At 37.8% G+C, this 26,453-nt stretch overlaps 1 protein-coding gene across 1 annotated transcript; it reads left to right on the forward strand.

The window, feature by feature from the left end:
* Positions 1-4,056: 4,056 nt before the first annotated feature.
* Positions 4,057-5,564, forward strand: LOC120427908 (ornithine decarboxylase 1-like). Its single transcript, XM_039592848.2, has 3 exons — positions 4,057-4,525; positions 4,585-5,355; positions 5,411-5,564. The coding sequence occupies exons 1-3, from the start codon at positions 4,089-4,091 to the stop codon at positions 5,514-5,516; spliced, it is 1,314 nt and encodes a 437-aa protein (XP_039448782.1). The 5' UTR covers positions 4,057-4,088; the 3' UTR covers positions 5,517-5,564.
* Positions 5,565-26,453: the final 20,889 nt, after the last annotated feature.

Below are 26,453 nucleotides of genomic sequence, written 5' to 3' on the forward strand. Positions count from 1 at the left end.
TTTAAAAAAATTGAACGAATATTAAAAATTTTCGCTTGCAAGTGTCAAACGTCAAACGATCGCAGTTGGCCTTGAACAAGCAAGCGCGTGCTTTGACCCACGCAAAAAATCTTTCCGCTCTCTGATTGGCTGTTTTGTTTTGCCGTGGAGTCGTGAAGGCAGCATTTTTGCCAACGATTTTCATTCCATCGTCATCGTTCGAACCGACAACATCGTAGCAGCAGCAGCAGCAGCGGAAAAAACAACGACTGAAGGAAATCAAGAGCGAGCTCCGAGAAGAAGAAACACGCCAGCGCCAGCGTGTGTGTGAAATTGCTGCCGAGATGCCGTCGAAGGAGAAACACAAGGCCTACTTGGATGAACGCTCGAGAAAATGGACGCAAGAATCAACTTCTGCTGCAAATTAACAAAATGGCGCTTTTCAGGGCCAACGAAAAATTCACGAAAGAGTTATTTCTTGAAATATTCCATTCCCTGCTTTTGGTGCCAATTTTAAAGCTTTTGACGCTTGGCGTTTAAATTAATTGAAATATTTTCCCCCAAACAATTTCCATTTAAAAAAAAAATAGAACGAATATTAACAATCAAACGTCAAACGATCGCAGTTGGCCAACTTATGAGGTTGTGGCCAATACTGTCAAAATGGCCATTTTCATAACCAGTATCGAAAAACATGAATTTTGATACCCATATTGTCCAAAATCGTACGGTTCGGTAAATGTCCTCTCGGGAGTACCTACCTGAGGGCACCGGCCACTCCAGGTTGTGGCCAATACTGTCAAAATGGCCATTTTAATTACCAGTACCAAAAACCAAGAAGTTTGATACCCATATTGCCCAAAACCGTATGGTTTGATAAATGTCTCCCCGGGACAACCTCCCTGAGGGCACCGGCCACTCCAGGTTGTGGCCAATACTGTCAAAATGGCCATTTTAATTACCAGTACCAAAAACCAAGAAGTTTGATACCCATATTGCCCAAAATCGTATGGTTCGGTAAATGTCCTCCCGGGACAACCTCCCTGAGGGCACCGGCCACTCCAGGTTGTGGCCAATACTGTCAAAATGGCCATTTTCATCACCAGTATCAAAATCCAAGAAGTTTGATACCCATATTGACCAGTCTCGTATGGCCTCCCATCGGAACATCCCTGAGGGTTCTGGCCACTCCGTGTCTTGTGGCCAGAATATTCCGGCTGGCCTGCCTCCGCTTGGGCTGCTCCTTACTCCAGGCCAGCTGCTTTTCGGCCAACTGCTTTTGGGCCTCCAGGCCATCTGCTTCCAGGTCCAGGTTGTTGTTCACTTCTCGGCGTCCAGCGATAGAATGATTTTCTTGGGCTGATCGAGCGGGGTTTATATTGGCTCGAAATGGTGACGCAACAGTGCCTTGTTGCGTCGCAGACCTCTTCCCCAGTACCAAGCATGCAACATTTTCGTAACGCGCGACATTTTTCGGTTTTCTGGATTGACACCTCACCAGAATAGAGCCCTTAGGACAAAGTTCTTTGTCAAAACTCTAGATTTTTCATTTAAAAATTTCGTGTTTTTTCTAACTTTGCAGGGTTATTTTCTAGAGTGTAACAATGTTCTACAAAGTTGTAGAGCAGACAATTACGAACATTTTCATACATAAGGGGTTTGCTTATAACCATCACGAGATATCGTGATTTTACGAAAAACAAAAAATTGAAAAAAGTTACTTTTTCCGTTTCACTTTGTTTCGTTGTTCGTGTCTTTCGCGGGTGACCTTGAACGGCTATGATCACCAAAGACCAACTTTTTCAAAACTTTTTTTTCGTAAAATCGCGATTACTTGTGATGTTCATAAGCAAACTCTTTATGTTTACATATCAAAAATTTTGTAATTGTCTGCTCTACAGCTATGTTAAACATTGTTACACTTTTAAAAATAATCCTGCAAAGTTAGAAAAAACGCGAAATCTTGAAATTTTGTTCCAATTGACAAAATTACCCTTCTGGGTTAATGTAGATTCGAAAAAAATATTAAATTTCCCTTAAAATGACAAGTTCCAAAAAAATTTACAATTGTGTAACGAAAAACGGCAGGGTTTTAAATTTTTTTTAGTGCTTTTTTTTCGATGAAAAATACGTTTTTCCGAAATTTCGAGTACGCTATCACATCGAGCGTCCAATTTTACATGAAAGTCCTTTTGACACAAAATTTCCATCTCTTCACCATTTCAGGCTGCAAATAAATAAAAAATATGTCTTTTTTCGCATGTTCAAAAATAGAAGGAGTCGTACCACCCCTCCGTCACGAGATATCAAAAAACCGACCTTTGATGATTCGTGATCAGGGACATCTCTTTGGAAAAAGTTTCACGCAAATCGAAGAGGGGTCGGGGCAACTGCTCCGTGAGTTAGCGAAAAATCACATTTTTTTTTTAATTTCTCTGGAAAGGTAGATTTTCTGTCAGAAATTAGAATTTCGCCACTGAGTGGAATGCTTTTTATATTGAATGATTTCTTTTCTGTCCACGCGAAATTATAGGACTCTTATACCATTTTATTCCACCCAAATTTGCCTTACTGCTCCTGCAAAAGCAGAAAAATTGCTCCCAGCATCGTCGTACGCGTACGGTCCCAACTTTCGGTCATACAGGTCGGTACGAAATTTATTTGTAAAAAAACACGAACCAGTAACGAAGATGAATGAAAGTGGATCGAGAGAAAAAAAAAAACAAACTCACCCACCACCTGTTGCACGCGCATATGATAATCAGTCCAGAATAAATAACATGCTTTTAGCCGCCACAACATCGCGCCGACGAATCAAAACACCTTGCATCATCGAAAGGAAAATAAATACAGGTTTCATCTGCTCGCAGATTTGGTTAATTTGGTCGCCAAAAAGAAGACATTTGGACTCATTTTGCAATCAAGTTGCACTTTCATGGATGACCTTTGTCCCTTTCCAGCACAGTACAATCCATTCAGAGATTCCTCTCGAAGCATCGCACGCTAGCATAGGGTTGTCATTGAGCCATTATAGCAGGGTAGGTACGACGACGTGCTGCGGGGCATTGATCAACGCGCGCAACGCAACTCTTTCATCAAATTCCAATCTGAATACCACCTCCGTGGAAGCTTTTGATGTCGCTCAGGGCCACCGCGCCACTTCTACGCCAGGTGCCAAAACCAGCAAATTCGACGACCGTCAATGGATGGATGCTGGGGGGGAACGTACCCACAGCCGCCAACATAAACACCATTGGAGCTTAGACGGTTCGAAAAAAAGGGGCTAAATGTCACTCAAAATAACAGAAAATGGCGTTGCGTTGGACAGGTCGATTTTTTGTGTACGCTTCAAAATATAGTTGGAGGATTTCGCCCACGAAGAGTTGTTTTTATTTCGTGATTGATGATGTTGTTAACAATATTTTTGACAATATTGCCTGGAAAAAGGTAGCTGCACTTGATGTTTATTTGATGCGAGCTCTTTAAACTAAAATATAAAGAGAAGATACATGTCCGTCTACAGTACACCCATAGCAGATGGCCGAGAGTTAGAAGACCTCGGATTTGTCTGGGAGAATAATGGTATTCGCGATGGGTAATTCGCTCAGACACATATCAATAAAAACAGTGTTCATTCTTTCAATCATTGCGCCTAGAGATCTGATAGCCGTTATTGCAAAGTCACTATGTTGCTAAGTCAATGGTCTCAGGATCGATTCCAAGTTTTTGAACTAAATATAAAAGTTAAATGCCCCAACCGTCTCGTGCTTGATTCTCTCAGTCCGTTCAATGTATTTTTTTCATCTAAGTTAATTATATTTTCTCTCACGTAAAGTGCTGTGTCGATTTTTGTGAAGAGCTGAAAAATCAGTATATCATAAAATCTTCAATTTATTAATAATTTTTTTTAGTTATGAGTTGAACATAAAAAAAAAGTTTAATCTGCTTTGTTATTCAATTTGTTTATATTATTCAAAAAACATAGAATAATAATTCCCTCTTCAACCGTAAATGTTATCTCGGCGTCACATTGCCAGTTATGCAATACATGATAACAAGTCCGTTGTTGTTAAAAAGTTAAAATCAGCTGCCTCGCCGCTTAGTTCAACATGGACCTGCTAAGCGTACTGAAGTGCCGGCTGGAAGTCGTAGACGATGAAGTCTCGTCACGGGACCTGGTCAACCGGCTGGTTGCGTTGGGTCCCCAAGAGGAACCACTGCACCTGATCGAGCTGGACACACTTTTGAAGCGCCACTACCAGTGGCTTCGTCATCTGCCGCGAGTTCGCCCCTTCTATGCTATCAAAAGCAACGACGATGCGGCGCTAGTTGAAACAACAATTTTGCTTGGCTGTGGCTTCGATTGCGCCTCCAAGGCTGAAGTTCATCGAGTTCTTGGGTTTGGGGTTGATCGGGAGCGCATCATCTTTGCGCAACCGGCGAAAACCATCGAGTCGTTGCGGTACGCTAGGGAGAAGAACATTCGGACGGTGTTTGATAGTGAGTTCGAGCTGAGGAAGCTTCACGAGCACTATCCGGAAGCTGAGTGAGTGTTGAGATTGTGTTTAGGACGTTGAACGCGGGTCTAATTTGACTTATTTACAGAGTACTCATACGCTATCGGTTCGACTCTAGAAATGCCAGAGTGAATTTGGGAAACAAGTTTGGTTGTGATCCAGACAAAGAAGCTCGCGAATTGCTTCAGCTAGCCAAAGACCTCGGTATCAAGGTGGTCGGGTGGTGTTTCAACGTTGGTTCCGCTTGTTCCGATGCAGAAATTTTCTACGAAGCGATTCGCAAAGGTCGTGAAATATCAGACTACGCCGCTACGCTTGGATTCCACTTCAACTATATTGATTTGGGAGGAGGATTCTCCGGTGATAAGGACGTATCAATCGAAAAGTATTCAGTTCATATCAACAAAGCGCTGGATGAATTCTATCCAGATGATAAGGGGTTGACAATAATTGCAGAACCTGGCAGATACTACAGCGCAGCAGCTGTAACTTCGGTTATTCCGGTGCATGGCAAACGTGTCTTTCGAGACGCAACTGATCAACATAAAATCGATAAAGTATTCTACTACTTCAACGATGGAATCTACGGAACCTTCATCAGTGCCAAGTACCGCAACCAACCGGTTAATCCCATAATCTGGAAGGAACGCGGTGATTGTGGATCGTCGTACAGTACGACCTTGTTCGGGCCGACCTGCGACGGAAGTGATTTCTTTGCCAGTGACATCCAGCTGCCGGAGCTGGACATATCGGACTTTGTGGTGTTTGAGAACCAGGGCGCATACGCTAGGGTGCACTCGTGCAGATTCAACGGATTCTGCCTGCCAAGAGGTGTCATTTTCATTCGACGCAGTGCCATGTGAGTTCACGTTCATTAGACTGGTTATAAATTTAACTTAAATTTTTAATTTTAGGGATCTTCTGTACGAGGTTTTTGACGTGAACAATCCAGACAAGATTGTTTTGGAATCTAAGTTTCTACAGGAAAACAACGTTATCGAGAAGCTCACTTTTAATTGATGAACAGTGATGAAATAAATTAAATAAATTTAGTTTGTTGAAAAATAACTGCATTTAATTAAAGACATTTAGAATAACTTGACATTGCAATCATTTGAATGAAAACTACTTTTCTAATTCAACTAAGTTGTTTTTATTCATTCTAGCGGCGACGATAATTTATTTCGTAATAATCTGATTACCTTAATCACGAACAATTTAACGAAAAAACACATACACAAGTTAAGCTCTCCGTCACCACCAGATTGGTCGGGCATAAATTTCGCGTTTCAATGTCATAATTTCGTTACTGCACCAGTAATTGAATAATCAATTTTCGATACTAAACTGGGTTAGTGATTTGCAAATATCTTCCCCTCTCCAACCGACCTTCCAGTGCGTTCCCAAAAAATGTCAGCCACCGCAGAATTTAATTTCAAACTGCAATCCACGGTGCATCGAATCCTATGCAGCGGCTCAGCAGCATAAATAGGCACAGTTATTGAAGGGCAGTACGTGGCGGCAGGTGGAATTCGTAATGACGAAGCCCTACATGCGGCATGGATCGTTGGTACAAGTCAAGCATAATCGCATCGCATTTTAGTCGCTCAATTTAAGCGATCAAATATTTTGGCCCGGATTGACTTGGGGGTTGCAAATATTGATAGAGTGTTGGCTGCAGTTGGTTTCGGTTGAGCTATTTATGACAGCTGCAAGCATAATATTAATTCATAATACAGGACATGTCTCTTGGTGACACAATTATGGGTAATTCTCTGCCAACTCACACGAAATCGGGAAAAGTTGCCCCGACCCCTCTTCGATTTGCGTGAAACTTTGTCCTAAGGGGTAACTTTTGTCCCTGATCATGAATCCGAGGTCCGTTTTTTGATATCTCGTGACGGAGTGGCGGTACGACCCCTTCAATTTTTGAACATGCGGAAAAAGAGGTTTTTTTCAATAATTGGCAGCCTGAAACGGCGATGAGATAGAAATTTGGTTTCAAAGGGACTTTTATGTAAAATTAGACGCCCGATTTGATGGCGTACTCAGAATTCCGAAAAAACGTATTTTTCATCGAAAAAAACACTAAAAAAGTTTTAAAAACTCTGTTATTTTCCGTAACTCGACTGTAAAATTTTTTGAAACATTTTATTTTATGGGAAATTTAATGTTCTTTTTGAATCTACAGTGACCCAGAAGGGTCATTTTTTCATTTAGAACAAAATTTTTCATTTTAAAATTTCGCGTTTTTTCTAACTTTGCAGGGTTATTTTTTAGAGTGTAACAATGTTCTACAAAGTTGTAGAGCAGACAATTACAAAAATTTTGATTTATAACATCACGAGTTATCGCGATTTAACGAAAAAAAGTTTCGGAAAAGTTACTTTTTGCATTTCTCTATGTTTCGTCATCCGTGTCTGTCGTGAGTGACCATGAACGGCCATGATCAACGACGACCAACTTTTTCAAAACTTTTTTTTCGTAAAATTGCGATAACTCGTGATGTTTATAAGCAAACTCCTTATGTTTACATATCAAAAATTTTGTAATTGTCTGCTCTACAACTTTGTACAACATTGTTACACTCTAAAAAATAACCCTGCAAAGTTAGAAAAAACACGAAATTTTAAAATGAAAAATTTTGTTCTGAATGAAAAAATGACCCTTCTGGGTCAATGTAGATTTGAAAAGAACATTAAATTTCCCATAAAATGACATGTTCCAAAAATTTTTACAGTCGAGTAACGGAAAATGGCAGAGTTTTTAAAACTTTTTTAGTGTTTTTTTCGATGAAAAATACGTTTTTTCAGAATTCGTAATTGTAATTCGCCATCAAATCGGGCGTCTAAATTTAAATAAAAGTCCCTTTGACACCAAATTTCTATCTCATTGCCGTTTCAGGCTGCAAATTATTGAAAAACACCTCTTTTTTCGCATGTTCAAAAATGGAAGGGGTCGTACCGCCCCTCCGTCACGAGATATCAAAAAACGGACCTCGGAATCGTGATCAAGGACAAAAGTTACCCCTTAGGACAAAGTTTCACGCAAATCGAAGAGGGGTCGGGGCAACTGCTGTGTGAGTTGGCGGAGAATTACCCCTATAACATTATCTACTTCAACATTTAAAAATATTTTTTTTTAGTTCTAAGTGTCCGACTAATAAGTTTAATAAAAAAATTCGTTTGAATACCAAAATACGGACGCCAGATGGCTTCATTTCGTAAACTTAAGTTGTCGTCTAATTAGTGCAGTGATTCAAAAGAGTAAACTGGAATCATTCAGCCTTATAAAATTATGACTTAAGCAGGCTATTATTCGGCAACATCCCCAGCCAATTCAAATTGAGTTCCAAATAACACCGCAGATGCTTCATTGCGTTGATGTCCGCGTGGGCGGTCTTCCTGTTGCTGCTGCTGCTGCTGTAATTGCTACAGGTTAAAGATCCCTTTAATTTGCGACCGGTTGGTCGCGGTTCATGTTGAGCCAACAAATGCTCCCTTTTATGTTTCCTCAAATTGTCTCCACAACGTAAAATAATCCCCTTAGTTCCAACAAAACCTCTCCTCCTCACTTCTAGCAGGTAAACGATAAAAACAACCCAATAAACGAATTTGAATTGCGTGGTCGCGGGTGGTTTGAGGCGCGATTTTTCCACTTGACTTGCCATCGAGCTTAGGGGAACCCGAAAGGGTGGAAATCACAATTGGGTACTAAAGCCCTATGTTAATTTTTATGTACCACGGTAAAAAACACGATCAAAAGCCATTTCTGACCACTTTTTTTCATTTTAATGCAAAAAAATAATAATGACAAGACAACATTTTTTCGATGGATCAACTATGGTCCCCTTGGAACGAGCTGTCAAGTAGAAACTTTTCTGTCAAGAAGGACCGCGAGGTTAATTTTTCAAATTTGATTTAAAAATCCATTTTAAACTCTTTGTGGTCGTACAAAGGCTCATTGCACTCAGAACAATAAGCTTTATCGCTGTAAACAATAATATCAGCAATCTAGACTTCATTTTAGGACCCAATTGTTGATGTTGTGTAGACAATACCTTGAAGATAGTCTAATTTCACTTGAAACTTGAATCGAAGAACTTTTGCTTCATTAGTCAATGCTGGAAACCTATGTTCAAAAGAGAAATAAAAAACGATGTAGAATATTCTTGGAGCTTCAAACTCATCAGACGTATTATTTATTTTTTAAATTAGATAAGTTGTTAAAAATCCAGAGATAATTCCATTCCAAATAAAAACATGGAATAAAATTGTATAAAAACTAAAAACTAAAAACTAAAAACTAAAAACTAAAAACTAAAAACTAAAAACTAAAAACTAAAAACTAAAAACTAAAAACTAAAAACTAAAAACTAAAAACTAAAAACTAAAAACTAAAAACTAAAAACTAAAAACTAAAAACTAAAAACTAAAAACTAAAAACTAAAAACTAAAAACTAAAAACTAAAAACTAAAAACTAAAAACTAAAAACTAAAAACTAAAAACTAAAAACTAAAAACTAAAAACTAAAAACTAAAAACTAAAAACTAAAAACTAAAAACTAAAAACTAAAAACTAAAAACTAAAAACTAAAAACTAAAAACTAAAAACTAAAAACTAAAAACTAAAAACTAAAAACTAAAAACTAAAAACTAAAAACTAAAAACTAAAAACTAAAAACTAAAAACTAAAAACTAAAAACTAAAAACTAAAAACTAAAAACTAAAAACTAAAAACTAAAAACTAAAAACTAAAAACTAAAAACTAAAAACTAAAAACTAAAAACTAAAAACTAAAAACTAAAAACTATAAACTATATACTTGGAGGACTTAGAAATTCGCGTTACATGATATATATATATACTATACTGGCTCGTCGTTGTATGGAAAATTTAAAAAAATGATCAAACCAAACCAAAACAAAGTTTTTTGATGCCATACGATATACGCAACTTGGTATACCCGTCACTGTGCCAACCTCCTGTGGCCGAATGGTTACGGGTTTCGCCACATAAGCGGAAAGTCATGGGTTCTTCTCAGGGTGGCAGCCTTAGGTTTAAGTTCAGAGGTAGCAGCAACCGCATGAGTATAAAACGGTTGTTTCACGTGCTCTTCAAGCATGTGATCGATCTTGGGATATTCCTTTGCGCCTCTTCCCAAAATACTTTCCTCGTGTCTTCGCATGTAAATAATGCCCAGCCGATCGGTATTGCACTGCAGTCCAGTCGCATTGTCCAGATCAGAGCAAAGGGAACACCGCAAAAGTAGCGCCGCAAAAAGACAATTGTCTTTACAAGACCCCGCGCGGCAAATAATAGCTGCTGGGAAGAGCTTGAAAAATGACACGAAAAAATTGTCACCGCGGTTCTAGCGATACATAGCGCACAAGGCACAAGGACTGGCGTTTACAGCATCTGGATGGAACAGCACTTTTCCTCTCAATAGGAACTGTGTTATAGATCTGGAAATGCTTAATAACAGTAAAAATGGGTAACACGATACAATAGTCCTTGTAATCAGGATTCCGTGTCTTAATACTCAAACAGAAAAAAAAATACCCGTCACTGTGCCTTCTAAGCTGCAATGTTAAGGAAATAATATTCTTTCGTTTTGGAGCTTCAACAACGTAGCATGTTAAAAAAATATCCGCGAACGTAAGTTTTGACTGGCATGTAAAGGACTGAATAACTACAACTTTTACAAGTTTTTATCATTTTGTAGCTTTTTATTCATAATAGCAGATGGGGTAGTTTAAATAACATTTATATGTTTTTATTTGTTATTTCCACCTGCTAGGGAGGGGTTTTCACCCCGCGCCCACAAACGATCGCGCGCTCGAAATGCAAATGAGATTTGATTTTTTTTTAGTACGCGTTTTACACTCACCACACTCCATTACTCCCGGGCACCCATCCAGGACCTGGGGGACAGAGAAATGTCCAATTTTCTTCGGAATGAAACCCAATGAAAGCGTCATTCGGCGGGTTGGTTGTCGCTGCGCTGTGATACTAAAGTTTCCCCCAAGAATCATGACCTCGTGATGAGGCAATTATCATAAAAACCGACATATGTCAAAGAACGAGCCTCTCTCTTCGAAATGGAGCAGTTTCAGCTTTAACGGCGGTTTGCCCAAGAACATCACCGGCTCTTCAATATGCGCGGCAAGGTAATTAAACATTCCACGAATCGAGACTTGACGAGGTCTGTCGTGTTTCTTCCTGGCATGTTTGGTGCGGTGTGGTGTAATGGTGTGAAAACGTGAATGGACAAAATTTATTTTTCGCGAAAATAATTTTAGTACCTGTGGATTGCTCGTCTTCAGTCATCACCAAGGCACGTTTAGATGCTGCATCCGAGATTCAGAACATTTGACCATTTCTGCGCAAAGATAACGTTCGAGCTGAAGAAGAGGGTCGAGAGCAGGGATGCCAGATTTGCAGATTTCTCTGCAAATTTGAAGATTTCCGAAATTTGTTGCAGACAACTTTTTTGTTGCAGATTTTTGCAGATATTTTACCGATGAGGTCTGCAAAAAAAAAAATAATAATCCTTATGTGACAATTGCTTTGAATAAGTTGAGTAGCCCAACAGTACATAGTATTTACAAATTTAGAATCAATCTTCTTAGACTTACGTCAAGTTTGATCACTGTCAAAATATGCAAGTATTCCGAATTATCCCAACTATTTTTTTAATCACTTGGGAACACTTGTCGGAAAAAATACAAATCGGATTGCGCGCTCTACAACATGGCTTTGGTGTACACCACTGCAAGATTCCTACTCAAATCTTGGTATTCAAATGGTTTAAGTTGCTTGGCTTCAAGATAATTCAATTGTAATTAATTAATTTCTGTTTCAGTAAATGTTTTCAAGGTTTTGGCTATTGTTAAAAAAATGCTGTCCTAAATTATTTGAAGCAAATATTGTTGTTTACTTCATTGAATTTTCATATTCTTATATGGAACAATTTTGAAAACATAATGGAGACATAAATAAGTTCAATTTGAGTTTTAGCATTTTTTAATAAATTTCTTCATGTTTTGTAATAATTAAGAATTAACTAAGAATTAGATTTTCTACCTCTGTTAATTAAAAAAAAAAACAAAAATAAATAGAAATGCGAAGTTACATAAGATTTTCAATGTGGTTTTCAAAATATTTTTTTAAGATTGCCTTCCATCGGATGGAGAAGTAAAACGTTGGTCCCGGTCTCAGTTGGCCGTTAAGTCATTCCGTAAGAGTCGTCCTCCTGGTATATTGTTATTATAAGATATAAGATTAAAAGGAAAATGTTCAATGGCAATTTCTAAATAAAACATTCAATTTAATTAAGATTCAATGATTCAAATATGTGGCAGTGCGTGGCCGAATGGTTACGCTGTCCGCTTTGTAAGCGGATGATTCTGGGTTCGATTCCCATCTGCTGCAACCTTCCATCGGATGAGGAAGTAAAATGTCGGTGCCGGCCTTGGTTGTTAGGCCGTTAAGTCATTCCAGGTGTAGAAGTCGTCTCCATGCCATAAGTACAAACAACACACCAAACCAAGCCTGCTCCGGTGGAATCGCTGGCGGCGGTTGGACTCGCAATCCAAAGGTCGTCAGTTCAAACACTGGGGTGGAAGGTTCCTTGGAGTAAAAAGAGGTTTGGGTGCTCTCCCCATTCAAGCCTTTGGACTCCTAGATTCGAGCAGAAACTTGCAATAGAGACCACAAAAGACCCGGGGGTCGTTAATGTGGATGGTTTGATTTTTTGATTCAAATATGCTTTACCTAAGTCGCCAAAAATATTGACCTAAAAATAACGAGTTTTTTCTTAAATATGCTTAACTGTAGCGATTATGTATACATTCTTTTTAAAAGTTCAGTTTTCTTTTCGCGGGTAGCACAGGTACAACATTGTTCAATCTACATGACACTTATGTGTGAGAAAATATTCCGGAGTTTCTTTTTTCCATTGAAAAAAATCTTGTATAATTTTGTCTGATGTATAGAGAACCTATAGCGTTCACATATAAAGAATGGTTAGTTTAGTATTTTCAAGTCAAATGTTCAAACATTCTAAAAACATTTCAACATATATTGTTGTCCTGTTTTTAATTTTAGGTTTGTGTTTCGAATCATTTAAAAATATTTCTTAAATTGCACAAAAACGTCAGTTGCATACTTCTCTTGTATGCCTTATTTTTTTGATTAAATTGGATTGATTGAAATAATTATGATTCTACATTTTAAAAAGACTTTTTTAAATTATTATTTTAGTTTTATATTGTTTTCCCATTGAAAATTCGATAGCAGTGCACACAATATGATTTTTTTTAAATACATATAATTTTAAAAACTATTGCAATCGATATTTAAAAAGTAATTTTGGCTCACAGAAGGATTTAATGAAGATAAACTTAAAAACTTATAAAAATAAAATAAATCAAAGCGTTTCTAGGTTTCTAGAGCACAAAGCATAAGCTTTGATTATTTTTTTTATATTTAACATGAAATCGCGAAATAGCAATACATAGAAGGTGTAAGTATATGGAGGATGAATTAACCCAGGGGTGCCCAACCTTTTGGCCCTGCGGGCCAGATCTGATTTTTCTGATGCTGAAGTTTGGTAAAAGTAGATAATGCAAACATTTTTTTTTTTTCATAGCAATATTTTCAACCGATCCTTTTAAAATAAACAAATAAACTAACTAGTGTCGCAAATAAGATTAATTTATTTGAATTATAAGAAAGAAAAACAAAGATATCTTACAAAAATGTGTTTATTTGATTTACTTTTATTTTGTTTAAAATAGTATTGTAATTTTTTTGTCGATTGCATTTGAATACAAATGGTCGTAGAAAGTTTATAAAGTTTAATTTCCTCAGCACAACAAAAACGAAGTTGACTTTATAGCTGTCGGCCACCATTGCTAGTACCAACCACTAGTGTCTTCCTTTTTATCTACAAGGACTTCACCGCCCTGGGCGCCGAATACCCATATTTACACAAAGAATTTTTAGAGCGCCCGCCGCGGGATTCGAACCGGCGACCTCTGGATTGTGAGTTCAGTGCGCGGTCCGATTGATCCACACGGGCGGGATAGCACAACAATATTTATTAAAAAAATTAAATGCACTTTTTGCGTTATTGTTAAAAAGCTATTCTTTTAATTTCTACAAACAATAGAATTTCAATTAAACAATATATTTTAAGGATATTGCTAGATACATTTTCAAACATTTTTCAATGTTTTAAAAATATTGGCTTTTTAAAGCTTTTTCCTAACAAAATATATTGCTAAAAAGTTTTATTGAAAACTACATCATTTTTTGCTTACTCATTTATAAGTAAATCAATTTTAATCAAATTCCTCAAGAAAGAAATTTCAATTCAAAATTTATGTTTTAAATTAACACATTCAAAACTGTTAGAAATTTAATATTATAGTCATTCTGTACAATAATCCGAGTTTTATTTTTATTTTTGATATATTTCAATTTTGTACGAAATTGATAATAATGTTTTCGGACCAAAAGCAAAAACAGATCAAAACGATAGTTAAATATTCATTTATTTTTCATTTTGTTCAAGGGCCAAGTTTATCGAGGAGGAATATCGACAATAAAGTGTTGACTGTCATGTCATTTTTTTAAGAGAAAACATACAACTAGAGCGTCCAATTTCCCGTCCGGGAAAAAAATCGAGGGATTTCCCGAAAAAAGAATATTTCCCTTTTTGTAAATTTCCCGGGATTTCCCGAAATTCTATCAAAAGTATATTTTTTTAACTTTTTGGAAATTTTTTTTAAATAAAAAAAATGAAATACCATTTACCATTTGATAATAAAGTACCCCTTCCCGCCAAGGTCAAAATTAAGTTTCTTCTACGTTTTTGTTTACCATGACCAAATTAGATGCAAATTGAATTGATATCATTAAATGTCTCAAAGAGGGTTCTGCAAGAAGAATTAGGTTAATTAGTTTAAAATTATTCGAGAAATTTTAGTTTAAAGTTGAAAATTTATATGACACTAAGAACTACAAGGGCGTAAGAGGTTTAAATGTGAAACTAATGAACTACTTTTTTGCTATGAAAATGATTTTAACCGAAGGTTGCATCATTTAAAAATCATTGAAAAACTTCTTCGTATTGCACAAAAGCGCCCAAAATGCAAACATTCCTTCAAAAAACTCGCTCCAAATATTTGAAAACTTTGAGTTGTGATTGCATAAAAATTGTACTTCAAGTGAAAAGGATTATTTTAAAGGCAAATTAAATACCTATCTATTTATTCCTGAGCTCAAACCAGTAAAATTTGTTCTGGAAAAAATATTTTTATTGAAACTTAATTATCAATATTTTTCTTTATTATTTTCTCTCGAACTGGTCACAGAGACAAATTTAAAAGCATTTTATCATTTTATTGTTTTTGAGCATGAATTAATTTTACTCACTGTCCAAATACTGTGATTTAAAAATCATACCTACTTTTAAAAAAATACAATTTCCAATCAGTGTTAATTAAAATTCAACAGTTATACTCCAGGATGTAAAATTTGCAATTTAGAGATTTGGAGAACCTTTCAACTGAGATCAATTCATAAAACTTTACAGAGAGGGTACATATTTCTTAGTTAAGATTTTGCTAGCTGAGTGCTCTTTTAGGGAAAATCAATTTTGAGAAAAAAAAACCTAGAAAAAAAACTATTTTTTTTAATATTTTGTATGATTATAAATTTCAAAAATATATATTTTCTTGAAGTCGTATGTTTTTTACAGGCAGTCAAGGCATCAGTTGATTTTCACACTTATTTTAACCATTGCTATTGCTATTTTATACAATTTTGTTCCAAAGTATTAATCCGAACCAGGATCAGATCAATTTTTGTAAAATTTCAAATTTTCTGAGAATTCCCCTTTTCCCGAGAAGTTTGTAACCCCGGGAAATTGGACGCTCTACATACAACCCAGACTCAACTAATCAAAGTTTTACTTTTGTGAAGTTCTACAGATTTACTTGTGATAATCAAACAAATAAACACAATATTAAAAAAAACATTTTATTTTCTTTTTCTTAAGTTGTTGCTCTGGAAGTTTTTTAAGAAATCATCTTTTTACTAACTTATTGTTCCATAAATTTTCAGCATGAGTAGAGCTAGGTTTTAAGTTTTTTATGCTTCAGAACATATTGTGTAAAATGCCTGAAGGGTACATATGTATAAACTTTTTTACAAACTGTATTTTTTCCACTTCGGACGATTTTGGGGTCATATTCGAGCTCAAAGACCCACAATAAGACAAAGACAAAATTATTTTCAACGTGATTTGATTTTCCATAGTAATTTTTTTGCGAAGGCTTAGGAGATTTTGGTGTGGACTGTATTTTACTATTTTCAAAGTTTAGATTACAGATTTGTTAACCATTTAATTATCACTTGGGTTTTTAATATTGAATAGTTCCCATATCTTGGCTCAAACTAAACCAATTTTAGTTCTTCTGTGTTCGTCCGCTTAGTTATTTACACCGAACACGATGCATCGGAAAAACCTAGATTCCGGGTTCCTGGCCGGATATAATCCGGATTCTCCAGGGTCAGATTTGAACTATGCTAGTCTGGTTATTTTTCTGATCACGAAAACATCCAAAAAAGTTGTTAGCGATGAACTATTGAAATATTTTACCATCGACAGTCATATCTTTTCGTTAACTGTTTCATTATTATTTTTTATTTATTAAGTCAGTCAACCTTTAATAACAAGTAAAAATGTAAATGTTATGTAAATAATTGACATGACCATACAAATAGTAAACATTTCAAGTAAAGTGGTGCAAGAAGAATAAGCCATTTAAATAATTATCAAAAAATTGGACTTAACTGAAAATATGCTTCATGGACTTTAGAGATACAAAATTATATTTATAATTCCGTGAAATCAGCCGTTGAAACAGTCATTTCTTTAGATACAATACTGCACGAAATAATACTATCGCAAATTTTATTTTAACTTTTTGTTAAGTTATTCAAAAGTATCAGAACTAACCTTGCCGAAATTATTTAATTAAAATTATTTTAGATGAGTTATTTTTTCTAAATTTCTGTTCTCGAAAAACATTGAAAAATAACTTAAAAAGTATATTTATATTAGCCTAACCTTGAAAGAGGAAAACACAAATTTGAGGAATAAAACATACAAAAGGTATCTTGACAAAAATATGTTAATTTTTGGAATACTGTTTGTATAATTTTAAAATTTTACTAAGGATATCCTGCCGTTTATCGAAAAGTAAAACACAATGCAATTTGATCAAGACTTTTGATCATGCAGGTAAATAAGATTTAATTGAAGCTACAGTACATTTTATTAAGACTTTTTCAAATTACTTGAAAATACTGTAAATAATTTTAGCGAAATAGTTTGATTTCACACAGATTTAAGTACATAAAACATATATGTGAAGTTTTTTGGGCTAAACACCATAATTTTGTTAAACAGAATTGTAGGATACGAATTCATAAACCTAGTTTTTCGTGTATTTGAGTTTGCAGATTTTTGCAGATTTTTGAAAAAAAAATTGCAGATTACTCAAAATTTCATCTGGCATCCCTGGTCGAGAGTGATTCTCAATAAAATCAGTGTTTTTTTTGTTTTTTATTTTTAAGACTTGTGTATGAGCGTTAAAAAATCCAGATATGTCGAGATATGTGTCATTCAAGTGTCATCAAATTCCCGACTAAGAAATAAATTTTGCGAAGATTTCCCAGAGAAGCACCCATCATGCAAACGAGTAACGAAACGTGACTCGAGATCACGACAGTTATACTTTTATTGCCGTTCTCGGCGACGACGACTGCGATGCTCCAGAATTGGGTCCAGCAACGAGGCATTTCTTCAATTTTATCATTAATCTCGGCTTGGCACGGTTGGTAGGGAAATCGTGGCCCGGCCATCCTCAATAAAGGAACTGCTTGTTGTAAAGCCTTTCTTTCATTCTTTGCCAGCTAGATCTGCGATACGGCCGATGACTGATGTGGTGGACCAGAAGCGAGAGCATCGCCACGACGACGACCGGATCATTGTACCGAGAACGGGACCGAGATTCTAAGAACCGGGCAAGCTAGGTCGAGCCAAAAGCTCAGCCTGCATCAGCCAACTCTCGGAGGGGGATGCCATCGGCCTGGGCGACATGATAAATGATTCGAATATAATGCAAAAATGTGAAACGGATTGAGAAAAGGGTTTGCTTTTATCCGGGCTCGGTGCCTCTAACGAATGATTTGTCAGTCTCAAGCCCGCGGAACCTCCCGGTCAAGCTGTGAGGACGGTTTGAATGGTTTGGACCAATTATAGCAAATCGATTAGAAAGTCAGTTTTAGGGACTAACGGTTTAAAAAAGATGTTTGAACACATGTTTGGCTGCTTTTATCATTTTATAAGGTGAAAATTTCACAACCGATGAACAATTATTGACTAAGTTTCAAATTACTGAATTCCCAATTTAAAAATTACCAAATTTTGCAGTAAATATTTGTTTGTGTACAGTACTTTAGGATATGAATTCAAAATTATAGTTCTCGTAGTAAATTCAGAAATGTGTTTAACACAAATCTCGGTGCAATAAGCTCCGGTTGATTAGCACCGTTAAAAATAACTAAATAAAACAAAATGGCAAGGTTGAAAGAAAATCTCTTCTAGCGAAAATGATTGCCTGAAGAAAAGCCCTCTGAGTATGGTTTGATCTCGTTTTTCCTGACTGCCACCTGATTGTTGAGTGTGGCAGGGACGATTAAAAATTTTAATGATTCGATTTAGTCGCCAACTTGCTGCGATCAAGTTGCAATCTTGCCCCTTTACCACCAGCAGTCATGGGTTGTTACAATCAACGATTGTACACTTGACGAATGACAGCTAGTCGTGGCAATTTGAGAATCAAGACTATTCTCAGCAGTCTTATTCGTTAGGTGTTACAGGCAGCGATTAATCGCTAATTTAATCATAGTCGTCGGATTTTCAACACTGCTGAAAATTCTATTAAACTGGTCAAAATTCAACCAAGCATGGTCGGTCACGTTTTAACTGGAATAGATCCTGAATTCAGCACCGGAAGTTTAAATCGCCAACGTTTAGCAATTTTTAGCCCCGTTCCTGGTTGGTCGAGAGGCGACAAACCCCAATTTCGACCACATTGGCACTGGGTACTAATCATAAAACTTCCATGTCCGGAGTTCGAGCGTGCGGAAATAATGGTTGATTTATTGTATGTATCGCTTCCCCGACAGCAGCGTTCGTGTGCACAGTTTGTATTTATTCAATATTGTTATTATTATAACCTTTCATTTTGCCACCATCGACGAGTGTTGGGCTGTATGTACGTACATGAATAAACGCATCCTCTCGCCATTTTACTGGGTTTGATCCCGGGAAACAATGGCATTATGGTCTGTATGTTACGGTATGCACTACACTGTTAATTAGTTTATGAATTAATACTGAGCGTGTGGTTGAGCCAAACATATTCTACCCATGAGATGGGCAGGGTTGCTTGGCAATATTGCTGAAAATTTAACCACATATGGATGTAGAGTGGTAAAATATTTGTGAATAACCCCGGCCCCATTTTCGACACTGCGGATTTTATCCTAATCAGTCGGAGCTTGTATAGTGTGATGATGAACAAACAAAAAAAAAACAGTTGGGGTTTGTGGCATACACTTCCGGTTCCTTGAATAGGATACGGACACCACAAATATACTGTTTTTTATAGTTATTGTTTAAATAAAAAAAATCAGTTAACTTTGCGAATTTTGCTAACTACTAATTATGCTTATGGAAAGATGTCCCAGTGTTATACATTATAATGACAGTATTTTAAATTGTTTACCCTAACCTTAATTTAATACATTTTTCTGCAAAAAAAACTAATCTATGCCCCATCCCGAGCAGAGGTAAATGACAAGGGAAATGCTTAATACAGTGGACTCTCTGGTTGTCGATCTTCTCGATATCAATATTGCTCCAGCTGTCAATAAATTTTTCAGTCCCTTCAAATAGATTGCTTTGATTTTCCGTTCTATAATTTGATAACTCCCGCGCTCGACGGTCCCTTCAATATCGACAACGAGAGAGTCCACTGTAATACTCTTCACTGGTATCAAAGCCAAAAATGTGGTATTCCAGAACTCTTTGAAATTTGTATTAAGAATAATGCGAGTGCAAAATTGGGTACCATACCAATTTAAGTTCTCGTGGGTCTCGTGGCGCAGGGGTAGCGGCTTCGGCTGCCGATCCCGATGATGCTATGAGACGCGGGTTCGATTCCCGCCTTATCCACTGAGCTTCTATCGGATGGTGAAGTAAAACGTCGGTCCCGGTTTCTCTTGTCTCGTCAGAGGCGCTGGAGCAGAAATCCCACGTTAGAGGAAGGCCATGCCCCGGGGGGCGTAGTGCCAATAGTTTCGTTTTTTTTACCAATTTAAGTTATTGGTGGGAGCGGCCGTTGCTGACTGGTTACGGTGTTCGCTTTGTAAGCGAATGGTCCTGGGTTCGATGCCCATCTGCTCCCAACGAGAATGATTAAGACTTAGAAATACTTAAAATACTGAATATTAACGAAAAATTAAAGTCGTTCGATCCCCCGTCCTTTGGACCGGCAAGCAAAAATGCTAACCACCACACCTTCACGGCTTGGTGAGCTATAACTGGAATTAGGAATACTGTTACTACCAACTATATACGCGCTAGGTCTTTGTCCATTTGACAAGGGTTCGGAAGTTCTAAATAACGTTTGAATCCGATTGATTCAAACGTTCTTCAGGGCGGGGCTTGTCGATTCAAGCTGAAGAACCTCGCGCTCGGCTAGCCTGCATGGAAATGGTTCATTGAAGCTTGGCAAAGCTAACACCATCCAAATGCCTATGCGAGTTATTTGCATGTATGGAATGTAAAATCTGAAAATACATGCAAACAACTCAATTTGTAAGAAGCGGCCGCGTGGTCCCATTTGGTTGGTTGCACACACACATATACCAATTTAAGTTATTGCTTTAATAATGCAAAATTTCAAAAAAAAAATCGTTGACCAGATACCAAATTCACGTATATTTTTGGTATTACTGTGTTTTATCAAATCCTCTGGAACTATATCCAGACAGGAGGATCGATAACGATAACGATAATTTATCCTTATCGTTATTTCGATAATTCTATCGGCGATAAACTTGGATGGACGATAACTCACTGTACCGTAACGTCAAAATACCGTATTTTTTTAAATACTCAAATTTTCAAAATTTGCAATATGAGTATCAAACGATCGATATCGTCCCGACGATAACGATAACCATTTTCGTTATCGTTAGATGATAATACTATCGACGACAATTTTATCGATTAACAACCTTGCTATTTACCTTTCACCTATCTTGAAAGCCTTTCATCAATCTTTCAACCTGCGTCCAAGACAGCTAAAATTGGTTAAAATGGCGCGGAGTTATGATATTTTTTAAAAATTTGTGAAAATCAATTGCAATTTTGAACAACGCTAACACGGCGTAAGAAACCCTAATGGCCATACATATTACGGGTCTAATTATTGCGGCTAAGAATCCCCCAGAATTTTTTTTTTATTCTTCGTGTTCAAAAATCAACACCAAATTTTCCATGCTACACAGTAAAAAATTGTGTAAATTTGGAAGGTTGAATATTAACTATTCATGATGTAAATTTACCTCAACTCAGATTAAAATGTGACATTTCACCAGAAAAGTACACCCAAAGTTAAAGACCGAGGGGATAATCCTCCCGAAAAGAAACATGAGGAAAGTACTATTTTGCGAGAGTAAAGACCTCTCGCGTGTTCATTTGTTCATTGAAACAGTGCATCCTATTGAGGCACAGGCACAGTTCAATGTGCCGAAGGACTTGGGTTCGAGTCTCGGTACCGGTACTTTTTTTTATAGATGAACTTTGTTCAAAAATGAGCCCATGAGTAAAGTACTCTCGATAATGTCGGGATTTATCCTCTCCGTCCGCACACAGTACCCTTTTACTACTGAACCGTGCTCTTTATCCTCTCGTATGCCGATGCCCAGTTCTGGGTGTAGTAAAATTACACATTTTCAGAGGTAAAATTACAAATGTTTCTGTCATAAAAGACATAACCCTTCCCAAATGTGATATTACCATGTTTTTCAGCTGTATTGTCTATTTTCACTTTCAAAATATATAACCCGTGGGCCGGAACTATTGACCAGAACTGTAAACCGACACTGCCCGCCGGGTTGTCCCTGATTATTCCACTGGCATCGTCAATAGCGACAGATCAGCTCGCGTTATTATAATAAGCACCACATAGGCTTGTGATGTCCAGTCACCGTTGTTACCGTTGGCGGCACCTCTCCGTATTTATCCGCAATGGGGATAATTAATCAATCACCGTAACTAGGCTAGGCAAAAGGTAGCTCGAGGTGGTGTCATGCATTTTAACCAGAACTGTCATCTTCGACAGGAGAGGGGGCCTCATTGTGTGATTATTGGCCCCCTGGAGTGCACTTTTAATGCACTTTTTTTGGCAAGTCATTCAGCTGCTTTAGATAGTGGTGGACTTAGCTGCATCAGATGGATTCCGCATTCCAAGGGGGGCTTGTATTAGAACTAATGGGGCAAGGCACTTTGACTATGACTTTAGATTAAGTGAATAACACTGGAAATTGGTCTAATTCTTGTGATGGCTAATGCAAAAATATCACCTACTTGTCATTATTAGCAAAATCACTTCAGAAGATTTCTATCAAACAGCCTGGATATCCCCAATTTTACTGGCCTTCATCTATAACTTCAAAATCGAGATCCATCAAACGATACCATCATTAATAACTCTCACCAGGAGATCTATACAGGCAACATGAGTTGTACTGCTTTGTCTGTGAAGTCTGCAACATCTGACAGCCAGCAAAATGGACCAGATTATTGGAAATTATCCCTAACGGTTCTCACACTGACCACGTCGTGTAGCTTCACTGCAGTACGCAGATAATTTCGACGATCATCGCGATCAGATCTGCCGATCGTGTTCAGAAGGTATACGAGTGTGTGTGTCCCAAATTTGGTCCGACAATTGGTCGTTTTGAGCCATGACCGTTGCAACGTTTTACGACCACGTACTGTCGTTAAGCATCAGATCATGTGAAGTGAAACGAGATGGACAAATCCAAGGCAGCGTATAGATTTGTAACAGATTCAAGCTGCAAACTAAAGCGCCGACAATAGCCGTTTGGATAGATAACATTACGTGCCACCTGACAAGGTTTGTGATTTCAATTTAATCGATGCCTTGGGGGTCAAGAAGAATTGCTTTTTGACTACTGAGCATTTTACTTCTAAAAACAGTCCAACCCTCGAGTATCCGAAGCCTCGATTATTCTAAGTTTCGATTATCTGAAGTTCGATTATCCGGTTTGTATGGGACTTCGGATAATCGAATCATAAACAAAAAAACATATTTTTTTCGTTTTCATTCTATTTACTTCTAATTCGAGTTCTACGACCTCAAAGATCATTTTGTAATGACTTTAACCGATTGACAGCTACACTGTCCCCATTTTTTCTGTGGGAGAGAAAAGGAGACGAATACTTTATGAAAATCATACCTGTCAAAATTCCTAGCCTCAAAATTATGTCGCGAGTTGATTATCTTCTCTGTTTAGGCCGCCATCTTATACCCCGTTCGCACGGGCGAGTTATAGCCGGTTTTAACGAAAAGGTTTTAAGTTAAAACCAAGTTATATCCAAACCGTTCGCACGGGAGCGAGTGGTTATAACGGTTTTAACTATTTTGACAGATTACAGAAGGCTGTGATTATTTAGTGTTGTCATTCATTTTGATTTTTTATACGGTGATGCGGATTTTGGCCATCGTTTTCACTCTATCCGGTGAGGGCCGGGTTTTTTGGCCTTTTTCGCTTCCGGATCTGATCAGAATGGCAAGTATTTAAAAATTAAATATTCAAAAGTTCGATGCTCTATGACTAATTTTATTTATAGTTTATTTATTGATTATTGGCCGGTTGGAATTGGTCTGCTGACTCCGAAGGTTCGGTCACCGCTGTAACCAACTGGGATTTACTTTGCTACCGAATCCCTCGACAACGTGACGGAACTGAGGCCTTTCGAAAGGTTGCGACCGGTGACTGGAGGTTGCAATGTCTGACGCGTCATGTGCTGAGCTGAACCCGGAAGGTGGCCCGTGAGCTGGTTATGGTCAAGGAGAAGAACGAGATTCTGCTGCTTCTGGGTATCGTCCTACTGTGGAGTGTTGGACGAGTCCTGAAAATACTTTCTTGGCCTCAAGATCGACGACTTTCTGGAAGGTCGCCTGAAGATCCAAGTGTTCAGGCTAGAATAGGTCATTTATCCAGGTCGCATGGAAAAGTTAAATAAAGTCTGAGAGCAGTTCGAGGGGGGGGGGGAAGGGAGGGGGGTTCGCTTCATACGTACCGTCATCAGGGGTGACATTAGGTCTGGGGGGTGAGATTGGGTTATACAAATTTCAGCATTTTTGTATGACCCAATTTCACCCCCAAACCCAATGTCACCCCTGATGACGGTACTAAGATACAATCAGATTGTTAACACCGAAAGCATCTCCAGAAACCGGCCAGGCCATCCAGAATGCTCTGAACTAAGTGCGATTTTTTCGCGGGTTGCGCAAAGGGGTCTTTTTTTTAGGTGTAAATTTCCACGAGGTAAATTTATTTAGTAGTACTGTTCTGTTCATGAATTTCACTCAGACTCCAAGTCGTCGTGACACAACAACGAACTTGTTCTACGCCAAAGCTACCGGCTGGAAATGACCAAGTATCAATGGAACAATCTACGTGCTTTTATAATTTGCTAAGATTGTCAAAAACCGTTGTATTCACTAGCCCCGATGGTGGTGTCCGTCGAAGCACTGCCGAACAAAAATAAGACGCACTGCGTTGAAGATTTTAAAGCGCAACCATCCTCAAGCGAATGGACGCTTGCGAGATCTTGACAGGCAAATAATGCACATCACCAGCAGTACCACCGTGATCAACGTTCGCCAGGAGAAGATACTGAAATGTTCCGAGACGACACCCCCCCCCCTCCCCCGTACCTTCCCTTCCCATCCATTAAGCCCCTAATCATCTTTTATTATAGAATTTTAAAAGAACATGCGTCCACATCAACTTAACTGGAACGGAGTGAACCAATCAAATAAAAGCTGGCCGCCATTCCGTAACAACAGGTCCTTGCACTGCCCTAATAACACTTCCAGGGTATGCTTTCTATATTTCGTTCACCAATAAGGGTCGCATCTGGAACAGCAGAACCAGCGGGTCACGCACGTTGTAGGTTTGCGAGCCGTAGAACGCCAGTTTCGATTTAAACGGGCAAAGATCCGTCTTGGGAACATCCAAGTGACAGGAACATTTGACCGATCAGCACGGTTTGAAATCCGTAAGAACTTGCTCAATCTGGGTGATATCGAAACTGCAGATGCCAGCGCTCCGTTTGCTACTTTGATTCGGACGGGCCACTTCCGGCTTTGCATCTTCGATTCAGAATTTATCCGAAACGGGATTTTGTTCAACTATCTAAAAGTAATGATTATCAGAAAATACAAAGCAAATTCTATTATATTTTGAAACTCACGTGCTGCTACTTCTTGACTTGTTGTGTTCTCGCGATCCCATTGCTTCTGCTTGTCTTTTTCCATGAAGGAATCAGCCAGAACGGAACAATTTATTGGATCAGCACGAAACGAAATCCGCACCTATCGTCAGTTTCAATCTACCGAAATCGAAACGAAACTTCGCTTTGATTTGCTATGATGTTGGCTAAAAGATTTTTTTTATTATTAGTTTGAATTGGTACATCAGTCTCACCAAAAATCCGATCCAAAAACGAAAATCACCAACCGAGACAAAAAAAAAAGTTATTTTGTTTGGTTGTCATGTCAAAATTTTTGAAGGATTAACCAAAGCCTACTAGTTTGATTTTTTTTAAATTCCAGCAGTCAAATTCCCATTTCGAGCAGTTTTAACTTGGTTATAACTTTTAAAACCAGTTTTAATTTGACAGATCGTTGTATGGGCAAAACCAGAGTTATAGCCGGTTTTAAGAGTTATAACCACTTTTGGTCTTATAACCGGTTATAACTCGCCCGTGCGAACGGAGTATTAGATTAAATAAAAGGGGGGCAAAAGTGACAGACGCGATTTGCCATTGTAGATTAGGCTTTAGAGTAGTTTAGGGTTCATGCTCGACAAGCAAAACTATGACAACGAAAAAAATAGTTACCCGAAGATTTGATTATCCGTAGTGAATTTTTCCAAGGCTTTCGGATAATCGAGTCTGGACTGTAACACAAACACTTATCGTCGTGATCGTGCTATCTTGTCGCACGTCGATTTTGGACCAAACTGTGTTAAGCTTTCAATGTCTCGCCTTTTGACCTTCACAGATCCCCAAAATTCGATTTCAATACTGAGATATTAAACAAAACCCGAAAAATCTCCGTGCATTTTTCTCACTCTATACATGAAAGAAGTTTGACACACCCTGAAAATGGCTGCGAGTACGACAACTGTCAAAAAGGATTTCAGGACAGAACGTGTTTGACACACGTGCAATCCCGACTACTGTAAACAAATTGTTACTCGAGGACTACGGCTACCAAATTCAACAAAACTTCGGGACAATGCACATAATGGTCAGCCAAACAAAATGTGTTTGTTATTGTTTACATTGCGTGCTCTACAACACGACCACAATTCACCACAATAAAGCTTGGTGAACCGAATTGGAAAGCTTCCAAAATGAATCCAAGAACATACGAAGAATTAAGGACTATAAATAGATTTGACCGGCCGCATCAATTACCACGGTGAATCCTGGCTTCACACCCATCTTACTAACACCCTCAAACCTCACGTGATACTTTGTCGA

The sequence above is a fragment of the Culex pipiens genome, chromosome 1, assembly GCF_016801865.2.
Source record: "Culex pipiens pallens isolate TS chromosome 1, TS_CPP_V2, whole genome shotgun sequence".
Lineage (NCBI taxonomy): Eukaryota > Metazoa > Arthropoda > Insecta > Diptera > Culicidae > Culex > Culex pipiens.

What these genes read in the sequence shown, in the direction of transcription:
- LOC120427908 (XM_039592848.2), top strand. Translation starts at nt 4,089, where the DNA reads ATGGACCTGCTAAGCGTACTGAAGTGCCGGCTGGAAGTCGTAGACGAT. An exon ending in GAGCACTATCCGGAAGCTGA is followed by an intron (nt 4,526 to 4,584) that starts GTGAGTGTTGAG and finishes ACTTATTTACAG; the next exon opens with AGTACTCATACGCTATCGGT. An exon ending in TTCATTCGACGCAGTGCCAT is followed by an intron (nt 5,356 to 5,410) that starts GTGAGTTCACGT and finishes TTTTAATTTTAG; the next exon opens with GGATCTTCTGTACGAGGTTT.